The sequence below is a fragment of the Ascidiella aspersa genome, chromosome 1, assembly GCF_963924565.1.
Source record: "Ascidiella aspersa chromosome 1, kaAscAspe10.2, whole genome shotgun sequence".
Taxonomy (NCBI): domain Eukaryota; kingdom Metazoa; phylum Chordata; class Ascidiacea; order Phlebobranchia; family Ascidiidae; genus Ascidiella; species Ascidiella aspersa.
The window spans coordinates 15,930,761-15,946,449 of NC_139447.1; the positions used below are offsets into that span (position 1 = coordinate 15,930,761).

Here is a 15,689-nt window from a genome sequence, read left to right on the forward strand (position 1 = left end):
AACCTACGGCGGCCGGCTCTGACTCTCCTGTGAAAATCATCCAGGCCCCGACCTCTGGTTCAAATTGGACACAAAGACATGTCCAATATTTTGAACTGTTTTACTGCGAGAAATGGCACAAATCCAAACAAAGCATTTTTTTCGCGATTTGCGTGTTGTTACCTTTTTAATATAATGAAAGACACACACAAACATATGTGTTTAATACCAACTGTGATCTAGCCCCTCGGAAGTTGCTTTATGACCAACGATTACGGCTTCCGTATCAATAGTACACCGAAAAGCCCTCGCAGACTCGCCGAATCTGTCGATCTATGATGCAAGCAGAGCAAGCCAGAAAAACAACTGGCCTGCAGTGAGGTTCGAACTCACGACCTCCGGTCCAGCCGGGACCGTCGCTCTACCAACTGAGCTATGCAGGCTCAGAGAGGAGCGAGTCGAGAAACAACCATGCGCCAATACTTGCACATTTTGTTAGTACAAGCAACTTCACACTGGGGGATCATCAGTCCGTATCAATCAATGAAAGACACACACAAACATATAAATCTGTCGATCTATGATGCAAGCAGAGCAAGCCAGAAAAACTGCTTGCATCGTAGATCGACAGATTCGGCGAGTCTGCGATGGCTTTTCGGTGTACTTTTTAATATAAGTTAGACTTATTTACTATTGTATCATAAAATATTTTCCGTCCCTTATAAGGAGTCATTATATTAAAATGCTTAAAAGCAACACGTGTTTATACCGAAATTGTTAGTTGAAATTTATTTACGGCCCGCGGAGAACTTGAGTTTTGGTAGGATCGCGACTAGAAAAGGTTCCTGACCCCTAATTGTGGGTCTATCCAAAACTAAGTTCGTACGCTGAATTGCAAATTTTATAGCAATTTTTTAATTTTGGCGCCTTCATGACGTCATACCTTGGTTTAATCGATTAAGTCTAATTGACTTTTTTGATCCCCTTATAGTACCTATTCTCTATTATGAGACCGATATCGAGTGTCTATTACTGATCTCTTTTTGATCAGGGGTGTCTATCGACATCTTGAATTTAGGAGCTTATACTGAATAGATATGACGTCATTATGACGTTTTAGACATGATATTTCCCAGTATTATTTTTAAAGTTCTTGGCACCTTTCTCGCCACGAATCAACGAATAGCCTGTTGTTGCAATTTTGTCTGATTTGTTTTAATTACCTGGTCTGGTTAGTCTACATTCTAAGTAGGCCTAAACCTTTATTTTATTCGTACTTTGGCTTCAAACCAGGTAGTCGAACCGTTTGACTTTTCCGGTTCAGGTTCGTTTCGGGTTTAAGGATTTTTTCGGAATCCGGTTCAGTACCGGTTTCGGTTTCGAGCAATTTAAAAGTTCCGGTTCAGCTTCGGTTTGACCATTGTTATTTTAAAACCGGTTCATAAAGTTCCGTTTCGGATACCATATCAGTTGCGTTAAATATAAAAATGTGCTCAATAAATGTATAAAGAATGATCTTTGAATTGTAAGTCATTTAAGCTAAGTTAGGTGACGTATTAAGAAAACCAGTAACTCCATATTGTATTATCTAAAAACGAACATGGCTTAACTTAACTCTGTAAAATACAAGTTGTGGCGTCATGCTGGAGTGAACCGCTTTTGTTTACAGGCTCGGGTTCGGTTAAGGTTCATGTTCTTTCAAACTATTCGGTGTAGTTCCGGTTCGGATCCTTAAAATCTTACAATAAAAGTTTCAGGTTCGGCTACGGTTCGGAAAAAATTGACTTAAAACCGGTTCGGTTCCGGTATGACTCCCTGCTTCAAACCACCATAGTTTTGTGACCAAAAATGGCGCTTATTTTCGGTTTATAAACCTTATAGTTAGAATTATGCAATGGGAGTAAACTATTATGCAAAAGCATTACAAAGTTATATGATTATTTAAATACTATCAGTGGTGTTTATGAATTATTCTGTTGCATAATAAAAAGTAGAGCTTGCTGCACTGGTCTATAATCCTATCATAGCGTTAAAACAATTATTAAAGCTACACACATTATTTAGATTAGTGTGTATGTTAGTGTTTGTGGGTTAAGTGAACGCTGGTCTAGAATCCTACACCCCAATTATTAAATTCACTTTTTTTGTTATTTACCTTGAGAACGTTGGTTTTAATAAGTAAATTAACAAGATAAACGAAACAAGCTAGCCATAAAATTAAGATTGAAATGTCATGTTTATACAGTTTTTAATGCCCAATTTGTTGTGGTTGGTATATAAGACTATAACATGACGATTCAACTAAAGTACTGATTAATTATTTTTTTACATCTTGCACAAAGTTCTTCATAAGTTGTTAAAGGTGTATCACAAAAAAAAAGTTAAAACGCACTACATTTAATATGATCAATCTGATTTAAAAGCAAGCATCTTTTTTATACATTTTATTGTCTCCTTATATACAAAAGTGTTTCAGCTTATACTATGTTGATTTTTGTAATATTGAACTTTTAAATCTGTGAAATAAATCTCAAGTTATGAAGGTTTGCTTTAAACAAATTGTGGTTGTTAGAATCAGACTAATTTATTAAGATTTAGACATTTCAAACACTTTTAACTTAATGTATCGACATCAGGATTTTCTGTGGCAGACTTATGGATCAGAATTAAATGCAAGCTATGATCAAAATGTGTGATGTTGTATAGTAGTTAAATTTGTCAAATAGTTATATATTTTTTAGTTTTGTTTGTTTAAATCATTGGTTCTCAAACTTCAAAAAAAATTATGCAACGGTCCCCTAGTAATTTTTTAAATTAAAATTGGTCACAGTCCCCTTAAAAATATACACACAATAACCTGTTGATTTTAATAGTATCAAATGGGTCAGCTGCACTTGCAGTCTTAGATAGGCTTGTTGATACCGTATTTGGGATTATAACTCTAACGAAATCAGTTTTAAAAACCGCGACCGTACAGCTCTAAGTGGCAGCGCAGCAAGCTGTAAAAAACGTAATTCTCATTAGCACAACGCAACACCATGACGTCACAATGCAGCTCAAACATGTTGGAAATTACATTAGATAAAAAAATTGTCACTTTGCGCGTATAGGTCGAATCCAAGTTTGGAAACTTTGGATTTTGCGCGGGGGAGACGATTTTGCAGCTTAAAATGGTGCGACTGCAATCTAATTTTCGCCCAAATTTAAGCGGCTGAAATAACGTTATTTGTATAATTTGCACTGCTAAAAATGGAGTACTATACTGAAAACCGTTAGCGCAACAAAAGTTTTGCACGTTTGAGCGATTTTTCGCGGCTGACTACATTTTACGTTGGTTTTACATAAAATGCACGGCTATGACCGCAACTGAGCGGAAAACTGCGTGGGGGATAAATCCCAACCTGGGTCGAACCTGAGTTTGGCTTAATTTCTTTTGTCCCACAATTAGGCCTATGTACGGTAAAGTCGTGTTGATTTTTTGATAGGTGCCTGGCGGTCCCAGAAAATTGTCTCGCGGACCCCAAAAGGACAGAGGATCCTAGTTTGAGAACACTGGTTTAAATCCTATTTTGTTTGAATCTAAAACATTCATATTTTTAATTTCATTTGCAGTGCATTATAAAATGCATCTTTGAATATTTTTTGATATTGTAAATTAAATTAAATTATGTTAAGAAAATTAAAACATGTGGGAAAGAAGGCTTGCAAATATAAGTTTACCATCGCCCTGAACCATCTTGATGTCCATGGAACCAAAGCATGGTAATTAAATATATTCTAATAAAGTTATTGGATTTTGACCTGAAAGAAACCATTTTTTCAGATCTTTCACCCTCCCTCTCGTAATATGTGTCATGGCCACAAAAATGTGCTTTCACAAAATACTTTCAATATGTAATGATCTGCATTATATAGGCAGTGTGTAATGATCTGCATTATTATAGGCAGTGCAGATTAATAGAAACATCACACAAACAGTGCAAATAGGCTCTTAAAGGTAAAACTGAAAAAAAATTGAATATATGAAATCTGTTGTTTTCTTTAACTAAATGTTAGTTTGACAATGGAATTATGTAAAATCACATAGCATATCAAAGTTCAAAATTCGAAGTGGTGGCTAGGTTGTTTGTGTTAAAAAAAGCGTTTTTTTCTTAGTAAGTCGTTACCAAGGCCCGCAAGGTTTATGGCATTAAACCTGGTTTATTTGATTATTATGATAATACCCATTCTGTGCTGTAAAACAATAAATGTGGTATTAAGTGTAGGTTTTGTATTTGCAGGCAACCGTTTAAGCTTGCAATAGTATGCACAAGAAGAAAGAAGAGGATTTCTGGAAAAGTAATTTCAAACATACATACATTCATACTTATTTATATTTATAGTTTTCTAATTTTACTTGTTGAACTATTTTTTTAAATTTCTACTATACATGAAACTAGACAAAATATCTGCCATTGCGCATGTTTAATAGGGCATTTACCAGTATAAAAGTATGTCACATAAACTTGGATTAATAACAAAATGCATAGCAATAAATGCTGCATTTTTCTTGGTCAACATCAAAGAAACCATGAAGCTGTGACCCATTATAACACTATTAGCTTTTCTTGTGTCATCTCGGTGTAATGGGATGGTTTCCACCACTAGAGGCCTTGTATAAAACAATGGTTGTCCATTGTTCTAAATTATGTGTCTTTGTGCTTCGTTGTTGTCAAATCTTTTTTGGAACTGACTATTTAAATATGCTTTAATTAATGTAATTTATCAGTTTTTATTTGTAATAACTTAAAATACTGCTAACGAGAGGGCCTTAAACATGTACTGTTGCAACTTCAAACTTGTAGTAAAAATGGAGTTTAAAAGTAAAACATGAAGTATTTGTTCAACTTTGAATCATAAATAAAATATAATTACAAATATTTAAGGTAAGCTAGTTTTGGACAAACCGAAACAAGTATTTTTATGACCACTTTTACTCAGGTTTGTAAACTTTTTTATAGTTTTATGAGGGAATATTGTAATGTTTTGTAGTAACTACTCTTTTTAAAACTATAACTTAGTGTAGGAAACTATTTCTGGTTTGGTTTCTTACATGTACTCCAGTGTCATTTTACGAAGGCAAATAAACATAGCCAGCAATGTTATGCAAGCTTGTTCCTATGGCTGAAAAGGCATTTCAAGGCATATTTTAGCTACAAAACTGAGTTCTTTAATCTTGATAAACCTTAATTTGTGGAACAATTCAAGGACAGTTTATGGAGTTATTAGTTTTTAATGTTACAAACAACTGCAGTGAATCTCATCCTAATCGATATGAGGCAAAGAATAGCTTTTTTGGATACAGTAACCGTGATATCATCATAATTGTAATACAGGGTTGTTCCTAAGCAAAAATTTACACTCGCCAGCGGGGCGAGCGCTTATCAATCAGCACTCGCCCGGACAAAATAACACTCGCCAAATTTGTTGGCACGTCGCCTGCCCATTTACGTCCTAGCGAGGTCATTTATTGGGCTATCGTTAAGCTGTCTTTTGGTTTCTATACGTAAACATTAGTTTTTCTAAAAGTCTGGTCGTTTATTTTCATGCGTGGATGAACAAATTAACGACCCATAAAGCAGTTTACGCTTAAAACAATTTTGTTTTAGCCGAAATATTTTATAAAATCTTTAGTAAAAAAATAACACTGACAATTTAGTAGCCACAGCCTACCTGTTTTCCTTTTTTCTAAAACTATTAACCACTGCAGCAATGACGTCTTTGGTTTGCCGGTAAACGTTTTTTTTTAACGGGACAAAGAATCATTATTACGATCATACAACGGGACAGAGAGTCCTTATTACGAGCTTTGAACATGACTTCCATTGACCTTATTAATTGTGTAGTGCTGAATGTATTTGTGTCTTTAGTGTTTAAGGAAATAACTGGCGTTAAGTAATATTTGGCTTAGTAGTGGTGCTTTAACACAAGTTGTCCTGACCTACACCAACTAATTAAATTTCTCGCCAGTCGGGCAAGTGGGTGTCAATCAGCACTCGCCAGGAGCAATTTGTACTCGCATTGGCGAGCGGGCGAGTGCTTAAGCCCAACCCTATAATATGAAATTTAGTAGAATGTATTTACTAGGTTTGCTAAGTTTAAATTTAACTAATTTCTTTAAATCGCAGCGCTTTGACCAACTGTATTTTATTTTGTTTTGAACAACTGATCACGTATTGTAAAGTTTAATAAAACGAGCATATGACATTGAGGACATGATTAAATTTTCATTTAAATGCGTAAAAAAAACAGAAAAAAATAATCCACCATTAATGGTACCTAGGACTATTGACTTAAGACTCTTAAGGGATCGTAAAATTGCAAAAAAAAGTTCAAGAATACAAAATATGTCAACTTTTTGTGGATTTGGGTCATTTAACTATTAAACATTCCCCCTCTTAGATGTTGTACATACATTACATGTGTATTTCGTTGATTTAGGTAATTGTTTTATGTTAATTTGATGTAACTGTGCTGCAAGTGAAAGAGGTTGCCGGACACTGTTTTTATGTAATATAATGTGACAACATCATTTTTTTAACAACAAAACACTTACACCTCAGTCACAAACAGCAAATTTGTCACCCATAACTATATCATATAAAACTTAAAAATGCTATGCCATTTATTTGACCAGCAGTTCTAAGTAGGTTTTACACCCGCTATATAAAGCACTGATAGCAATAAAATATTGAAATTGATTTCATTCCATTAACTGTGAATGTTTTCCTCTTTAGGCACAGAGCTGGCGACCAAGTCTGGAAAACCCATATAATGGTGTTGTGACCTGGTCAGGACACAATCAGGAAGCTCTTGAAATACATGTCACCTTTTTCAGGGAGCAATCGGGACAATCTTTTGAGCCAAAAGATTGGGTTTTTGTTTTGGAAAATGTAATTTAAGTGTTTACAATGATGTATTGATTTTCATTATACATTCCAACTGGCTTGTTACAGGAAACTCGGAATGGCAAACGAAAACCAATAGCAACTGTTCGAATGGACATGTGTAAATATATATTGGATGTCCCATCCCCGCAACCCATTGAAGTGCAGATGAAACCTCTGAACAGAAAGCTGCTATCAGCTACTTTGAAGTTTACACTTACTTGTATATTCATGTCTGAAAAACTTGCCACGTAAGTTGACTTGTCCTTGAGTTTATTGGCTTTTGAGCATTTCTCTGTTTTTAAGCATAACTAACTATTAATAATTATTGTATAGTGAGGCTGACTTAGCTTCAATGGCTGGCAGCACAACCAGTGAAGACACAATCCACTTGGGCGATATTGATATTGCTAATGTGCATGACTTTGATGATTCTGAAGGTAAGTTAGTAAACAGAGCTATATCCTTTGTTTTGCAATACTGTCCCTACATTATCACCAATGTAACATTGTGTGATTGTTCATGATTTTTGTTCATGGTTATTTTTTGTCATTGCATTCTCTTTTGTTTTCTTAGTTGAAGGAAGTTCACGTGGTAGCACTTTAGATGGCCACACAACAAAAACCTCAAACAACATTCAGCGAGAGTTGCATGACTTGACACAACAAATAGAGTCTTTTAAATTCCCAATGAGTGATTTAGACACATCTTCACAAAAAACATCTTCTGCAGTTGATGTCATTGACGGTTGTAGCTTCATAAAAATGTTTATTTTTTGTGAAATATATAATCATGAAGCGTTTGACAATATGCGTTGTACATAGTTTAAAAGAAAAATGCATGAATTTATAGACAATCGTTTAGTTATGTCAGTTAGGTAGACTATTAACGATGTTTTTATTTAGGCGTTTTTTTTAATTTTTTGTCGTTATTGTTTAATTTCCTATATTACAACATCACAACTTTCTTTCAAAGTGTCTAGTCAACTGAAGAGCTTTTTTCATAATTAAAAAAAAATCTGTTTTAACATCCACTGGTGACGAAAATGGTTTTCTGGTCCAACCTAAATTGTTTAAAATTAAAAATTAGTTGTTAGGGAGAGGCCACAGGCCAAATGCCTATACACATAAGGTAGTGTTTGTTTCTCCAATATCTTGAACTTTGTCATTTTATCGCTATAATGATTTTCTGAGGTATTATTACTTTGTGTTAAAAGGTTTTTAACACAATTTTCTTCATTATAACTTACAAAAAAACAATTTTATGTTTTATATAATTTATTAACTTCTTATTAGCTTAACAAGTGATGTATTTACATTGCTGTCCAATACACTGTTTTTAAAAGTTCAAACTCCTATTTTGGCAAATTAATGTGTTGATGCTTTAAAACTGCTGAGTTTTCTTAATTGTTTAGCTGTCAAGAACCATGCGTGAAGTACTTAACTAATTTATAACCTTTTACAGTACAAAGTGCAAAGTCAGGGAGTAGGCATACAAGTACAAGCAGTGTGCCCTCCGAGAAAACTTCTACCAGTCATGGCTCTAGTAATGACAATAAAAGGTTTGTGTCCCTTTGAAGTTTAATATTTATAGCTTCCCTTTATATGAATGATGACCTCCTTCTTTTCACTTTAAAAACAAATCTCACATAAAATCAAGATAGAGCTTAAATTTATTGAGGTATAGCATTTTATAATCTAAAAATAATACTTAAAAGGCCAAAAATTACTAATTTATATTTCATTCACCATGCAGAAATAAAAAATGAGTTTACCGTATTTATTCTTTAGAATAGATGCTTCAACTTTGATTGTGGAAAACGATGTTCCAGATAACATGCCTCATTCTAAAGAAAAAAGGTTAAGCCAATCATCCGAAGGTGACCAGAAACATTTAATCATTTTTTTGTGTGTAAACGGTACAATTTAAGTGTCTACAACTGTTTCTTGACTCAAACCTATGCCTAACTAAATTTATTGGAATTTTTGCATGAATATAATGGTATATGTGTTCTCCACAAAATAACCTACATCCATTTCCTAATGGAAGACTAGGCACTCATTGGCAGGTGTTTTTAGTGTCCACCAAAATCCATTTGTATATATGCTCAAATCCTGCACGCTTGTTTGGTTAACCTGTCTTGCCAAATTTTGGTGTAAATATTGGTATATTGACACTGTTGTTTTCCTTTTAGTTTTTGATATTTTTCTTATTCCTTCTATTATATATTATGATGAAGCATTTGTGCTTGCTTAGTTGTTTTGGTTAATTGCAGTGTCACATCAGGAGTTGTCCTGAGTATGTTGACAACTTGTTTATATTGCCATCATCTAGTTTTTCAGCTACCATTTTTTACAGTTTGGGCTACTTTTGATTTGTATTTATTACTTTTTGTCACCCGTTTTTATTAGTCTTTTTATGTTATGAATTCTGCATAAATGTGCAACAAAAGTTGAATCTTGCACGAAAAATGCCACTATTTGTTTAAAATAGTTAACTTTAATTTAGATTTTAGAGGGGTATGTGAACATTGTTGGAAATATTGGGAATTTTTAAGGGTAGCATTGACCCAAAAGCTCATCATTAAAATACGTAAAACATTTGTATAAAACACTTACAATGTTTTTTTTTGCTAATTAAAGCTTTAAACCCTAACCCAAATATAGTGCGTTATTGTAATAATTATTTGACACTGGGGAAAAAGCCCAAACTCGGGTAGGCATAAGATAACTTCTCGTCCAGGGTATATAGGATTGTTACGTCACAAATTGGTGTATTGGAACCTAAAGTTTTTATTAGTTTTTAATCTTAAGGTGCTAAATGCCAGGCAGCAAACTCAATACAAGATCCGGAGATTAGTATCCAAAAGCAGAAAATTCTGCCTGTCTGGTTTTGTTTTTACCGTTGCAACTTTTGACTTGTGCAATTTGTGCTTTTAATTGACGTTTTACTTTCCCAGCATAGTCGCAAAGGCAATGTGCTACACACGTAACTTGAAGCTGCATGGTATTTCAGGATTGTGCTAGTGCTCACCTTACATTTTGCAGTATCAGACAGTTGCTTGTTTTATGACATGATGTTATGACATAAATATGTGTTGGCATGTCAACTCTAAAACTTTCAAAGGTGTTATGTTGCAATTTTAAGTAACATTCTATCTTGACAACCTCTTAATTTAACAACAGTCTTGTAACCCAAATGATTGTCCCAACCCACATATAATAAAGAAGGGAACGCTGTTGACTCTACTATTTTGCCGTGTTTGATACTACTATATACATCTATTACAGCTTCCCATTCGTCGACTCCTAAGCTTAAACGGAGACTGCGACCTTCAGTAGACTTCTTACCCCAGTTGCAATCTGAAGAAAGTGAAAATTTACAACAGGTTTGAACTACGTATACAGAATGATATTTAACCTTTGTAGGCGAACAAACAATAAGACCTAAAAAGCAACGATGCCTAAAGCAGAAAAATCTATAATACCATAGTATTAGGCCCAAGAGCATAAAAAAACAAATACCCATATCCACGACAGATTAAGATCTAAAATCCTCTGAATAAGACCTAAATCTGTCGGGACTCGGGATACAGCTTAAATTCATTGAAATAAAGCCAAAATAGACAAATTTAGGCCTGAAACTGCAAGGAGAGGATATGGAATGATTGGGGGCCGTCTGGCATCGATTGACAGTTTTGGTGTCAACGTTTAAGCGCCGTAGTTTTATAGACGTTGTTGGGATTTGTAACTCGATTTTTTGGCCGATTTGGGGTTAAGGGTGGAGTTACAAAATGGGTTATTAAGGGAATTTGTGATGTACTTGGGGGTTGGGTTTGTTGTTAGGTGAAATTTGTATAAGCATGATTCTGACATCTGACTGGACTTATTTCGATTTATACATTATTATGACTATAAGGTATCAGTCCTATTTTGGTCTTATTTCGAACTGTGTTTTATTGCGACAGTGATGTTGTTCTTATTTCAGTCTTTTGGCTGGAATCCCTTTGTAGGTCTTTGAAATTTTTTTTACATGTTATTAAACATTATGCATAAATATAAAATATATTTTGGGCACAGAATTAGTACCATATTGAAAATAGTAAAAAAAACAGTGTTTATATAAAAGTTTTAAAAATGTTACAACCTCATTTAGATTGATCAACCTTCATCAGTTGGAAATTCACCAGCCACAGACAATCAGAAGGCACTCCTTAGGTGGTGCCAGAGAGTTACTGCTGGACACCAGGGAGTAAAGGTCACTAACTTTACAACGTCCTGGCGAAACGGGTTGGCACTTTGTGCCATACTTCATCACTATAAACCCGATTTAATGTAAGCTAAAATATAAATGTAATCACTGTGTTTAAAATCCTAAAATATTCATATTAAATAAATGCGCTCTATTTTTTACATCCTACGTTTATCGTGTTTTTTCCCTAAGTTTACTGGTGAAGACTCGGAGGTTACCTTACTCTGAAACTCGTTACCAAACATTTCCTTTTATTTACCTCGCATTAGTTTATACAGAACAAAATAGATGCCTATTTATCAGCATCGTTTAGATATGGCACACTTACTAATTTACTTGTGTTATCTTATAATATTTAAAACACCCAACATTTCATGTTAAAATTTACCGAAAATCGTTTCCGGATGTTTTTTTTTCGTGAAAAATATAATCATGAAGCGTTTGACAATATGCGTTGTACATAGTTTAAAAGACCATTTTTTTAACATTGCGCTGAAGAAGAAAAATGCATGAAATTATAGACAATCGTTAGTTATGTCAGTTAGGTACACTTTTAACGATTTTTTTATTTAGGCGTTTTTTTATTTTTTGTTGTTGATGTTTAATTTCCTATATTACAACATCACAACTTTCTTTCAAAGTGTCTAGTCAACTGAAGAGCTTTTTTCATAATTAAAAAAAATCTGTTGTTTTAACATCCTCTGGTGACGTAAATGGTTTTCTGGTCCAACCTAAATTGTTTAAGCTTCTCTTAAGGTGTTTTTTTAACGTTGTGCTTTTGCAGAGACTATACAAACTTGAAATCGTTAGATGGGAAGCAGAATATAAAAAAGGTAAATATGTTCGGATTAGGCAAGGTATTGTTTTTATGTTTAACGTGCTGAAATATACATGCATACACAACACATCCGTTAACAACAACTGAAATCTAGCACTACAGGAGTCGCCCTTTTATTCCCCTTTTTAACGATAACTGCACATATCATAGTTTTGAAGACTAACCGAATCAGTCGTTCCTTAAAAAAATTAGTGCAAGCAAGGCAGAGGCGTAGCGAGGGTATTTTGCGCCCGGGGGCAAACTTTAAATTTGGCGTCCCCTCCTCCATGTTCAATCACATTTTTTTATTGAATTAACATATTATACCGTACTTTATACGGAAACAGTTAAGAAGCGTTTTAGTTATACAAACTACACGTATGACTCACCTAGTCACTGTCAAACATGAATGATTAACAACTATAGATTATTTTTCACGTCATCGAAATCTGTTGTTTCCAATGTTTCTCTTTCAACTCTAAGAATAGCAAAATCTTTGAGACGATCCTGTCCCATTGATGCACGGCGTTGCGCGCAGATACGACAAAATAAGTTTCAATTTGCTGAACGACCACTCACAACTTGCAATTGAAACTGCTATTGTTAGCAGAATTTGTAGTGAACATCGCATATTTGGAAATACGTCATCATCATAAAACACAATAAAACCAACAAACTCTAAAGGAGTTCGGTTACTGAGCAGCATTCGGCAATCACCAATTTCAATGAAAAGATCGTTGTCATTGATGTTCGTGTCGTAGAAATTTGCAAAATCTGCACAATTTCGACGCATTGCATCCTCATCTGTGTCAGATAGAAGAGTCTTAACGTCCAACAAATATCCAAATTTATTGTTCAGGTCTTTTAGTCGTGAAAAAACGTGTTGACATCTCATATTGAAGCCTATGAAATACATTCTTCATAACGCGCAGAATTTCTTCTTCAGCTCAATCCCCAGATTGAGTATTTTGTTTTGGCCTTTTTTACAGCAGCTTGGCTCAAACCATCACGAAATGAGTCTTGGCTTTTATAGTGATTTTAATGGTTTAGTTTGGTGTTCATTTTGTTTTTTATGATGTCCTATACTTTACATTAAAATTGCACGTGTAGGTGACTGAAGACATAGTTCATGGATTTGCGATTTGCGAACTTCGCTACTAATTTTTAATAGTTTTTCAGTTGTTGGACTATAATTGCTACTTTTACGACCGATTCTAGGGCTATGTTTAGTCGGAACAATTATACCATATAAGTGTGCAATTGGGTTTGGCACCACTATTACGCCTGTACAAACTCTGTTTTTTTGCCCAACGATTGAAACTTCTGAAAAGTTCTCGTTTATTTTCTTGTTTTTTTTCAGTTGTATTTAGCACAATTGAGTCTCTGTGAGTACCATTGCATGTTTTCGAAGAAAAACGGTCCTATGTAAATTATAGTTTGGCTAACTTATATATAAACGATAAAAGTCATCCCTTTTTCAACTATTTTATATATAACAGGCTAGAAACACGGAGACACGAACCCTTTTTTAGCTAATTTAACCAAATAAGCAGAACTTTTTCACGCTACGTGCGACCAACGTACACTTTACTCTTTTTTATGTTGTCTAACTAATATGTAATTCCAAAATACCGAATTGATTTTCGTAGGGGGAGCGAAGCGCAGGACAATTATCAAAGGGGGCGCGGTTTAATAAAGGTTAAGAACACTAAGCTAGACGAAACCAGCTGCACGCAGAATCAGTATCTTGGCTGCTGTGATGGCTGGTAATAGCATAAGTCTGGGTGTGGGTTGCGTATCAGATGACGTCTGCCACAGCCGCTGGTGCGATCTTGCTTGTAATCGTTTTTTGCCCTTGTTGTGAAAAGTTTGTAAGCCTCATTTTGGCGCCCCTCTACCTTGGCGCCCGGGGACATATGTACCCCCCCGCACCCCCCCTAGCTACTCCTCTGAAGCAAGGTCAGGCTTGAGAAAAATTAGCCTGTGGTAAGCCGGCACCGTCGCTCTACCAACTGAACTACACAGACTTAACCGGAACCGGAAAGCAAGTCAAACAAAAACCATGGCACCATTGTCGGTTGCATCTTCATTTTGAAGGAGTTCTACTATATAAAGTCACCGACAAGTTTTTTTACGTGCCTGATCGCATGAAAACTGTTTACCTGATCGGCTGATTGGGTTAGTTTTCCCGAGGAATTAAGGAAGCTCTCCCCGTTTCATTTAAGAAATTATTTTATGTTTTATACCTGTTTTTATAAACGGTCTTAACATCATCTTTATGTTTATTGTATGTTGAATTACCGTATTGCTTTATAATGTTTAAGGCTTTCGATGGATTCAGATCTCTTGGCTTACCTTTTCTACAAAACCGAACAACATCTTCAATATCTGATAAAAGTAGCCTTATCTTCTACCTTAGCAAGATAAGAGAAGCTTTTGAACAAGATGCAGGAGACCAGGTACTTTTTTTTTCTTGTGTTTGGTTAATGGCACTAGTCATTTTATTTGTTCGGTTATTTTCTATATTTTTTATACTTTTCACGCAGAATGGATCACTGTCACAATTGTCGAACCGCCCCAACCTCCTGAACAGTCCCGTACTTTGTCAAATGGCAAGGGTGAAACTCCTTTCTGACCTGGAAGAAAAGGAGGATGAAGATGACGTCTTCTCGGCTGCTCTTGATGAGGTCCTTGAGCAGGAGAGTGAAACCTTATCAGAGCAGTTCAGTCCCGAAGCTAGCACTTGTGCGTTTAGGTCCTCTAACACCTCTGTAACTTGCCCAGTCGCTGTTAATGCCGAGCCGAAGATTTTACCTGGTGTTACTTCGAACTCTGTAACTTCTGTTGACAAAATAAGCAACCAATCGTCGGACAATGTTGCCGACATTAAGCTCGAAACAACCTCTTTCGCCCCTGAAATGAAAGCTGAAGAGGTCAGTTTCGATGTTAAAGAAGATATTACACAATGCGTGTCATTAAACTTCTACCCCGAAAATAATTCTACTCCCATTGACACACATACCCCGTCTGTGCATTACGATAATACTGACGTCGTTCAGTCGGCCACCACTTCAAACTTGTGCGAAGATCAAAATTCCACAAGATTGAGTTTGGTTGCAAATAAAGGTATAGACTCCCCGACTGCCATTAACAATTGTAATTCGCTTGGTAATCTATTGGAGAAAGTAGAAGTACCCTCAAACGAAGTTCCAGTATTTGAACTCCATGTAGATGATGCTTATTCTAATGAAAATTTGTCGGAAAGTCCTGATGTTATAGATGGAAGGGAAAGTGTTGATGTCACGAACAATTCAAGTCCTGACACATCTCCAAAACTAACTAAAGTTGGAAATGGTGTTGCCAAGGTTTGGAATTGTTGGTGTTTTGTAGTGATTTGTCAGTGTAAAGGCTTTCCGTGAGGATAAAAATATATAACAATTATTATTATAATTTGGATTGCTTGTCTACATACTATATGTGCTGGTGAATATCTGCGGTGGGTAAACTTTTTATACGGCGAAAGCCCTTTAATTTTCTGATGGATGACCCTATTTAGTTTTAACACTAAAAAATAATTCCTATTAACATTACAATGAAATCAGTTAACTATCTACACGAGCTGTAAAACATTAACTTCGTCCCATTAACTTAATTGTTAGTTCTCCAGCTCCTCTCAATCAACTTAAATCTTACTTGCAAACCTTAGCAGTTTGAGA

At 35.2% G+C, this 15,689-nt stretch overlaps 1 protein-coding gene and 1 non-coding gene across 4 annotated transcripts in view; one reads left to right on the forward strand and one right to left on the reverse strand.

Moving 5' to 3' along the window:
- Positions 1-347: 347 nt before the first annotated feature.
- Trnap-ugg (transfer RNA proline (anticodon UGG)) lies at positions 348-422 on the reverse strand. The gene has a single exon. It is a non-coding gene; the product is annotated as a tRNA-Pro (tRNA).
- A 3,174-nt stretch (positions 423-3,596) lies between these two features.
- The window catches only part of LOC146168041 (EH domain-binding protein 1-like), a 32,269-nt gene continuing 20,176 nt past the window's right edge, over positions 3,597-15,689 (forward strand). The window contains exons 1-13 of one of the 3 annotated variants that reach the window (XM_083380391.1): positions 3,597-3,741; positions 4,260-4,317; positions 6,756-6,911; positions 6,975-7,156; positions 7,242-7,345; positions 7,482-7,652; positions 8,370-8,466; positions 8,696-8,784; positions 10,196-10,293; positions 11,061-11,239; positions 11,941-11,989; positions 14,298-14,432; positions 14,520-15,338. In XM_083380391.1, the coding sequence (XP_083236517.1) occupies positions 3,647-3,741; positions 4,260-4,317; positions 6,756-6,911; positions 6,975-7,156; positions 7,242-7,345; positions 7,482-7,652; positions 8,370-8,466; positions 8,696-8,784; positions 10,196-10,293; positions 11,061-11,239; positions 11,941-11,989; positions 14,298-14,432; positions 14,520-15,338 (2,232 nt within the window). In that variant the 5' untranslated portion in view covers positions 3,597-3,646. Of the gene's footprint in view, positions 3,742-4,259; positions 4,318-6,755; positions 6,912-6,974; positions 7,157-7,241; positions 7,346-7,481; positions 7,653-8,369; positions 8,467-8,695; positions 8,785-10,195; positions 10,294-11,060; positions 11,240-11,940; positions 11,990-14,297; positions 15,339-15,689 lie in introns of those variants that run through there. The other 2 variants (XM_083380389.1, XM_083380392.1) reach the window with 2 other exon arrangements.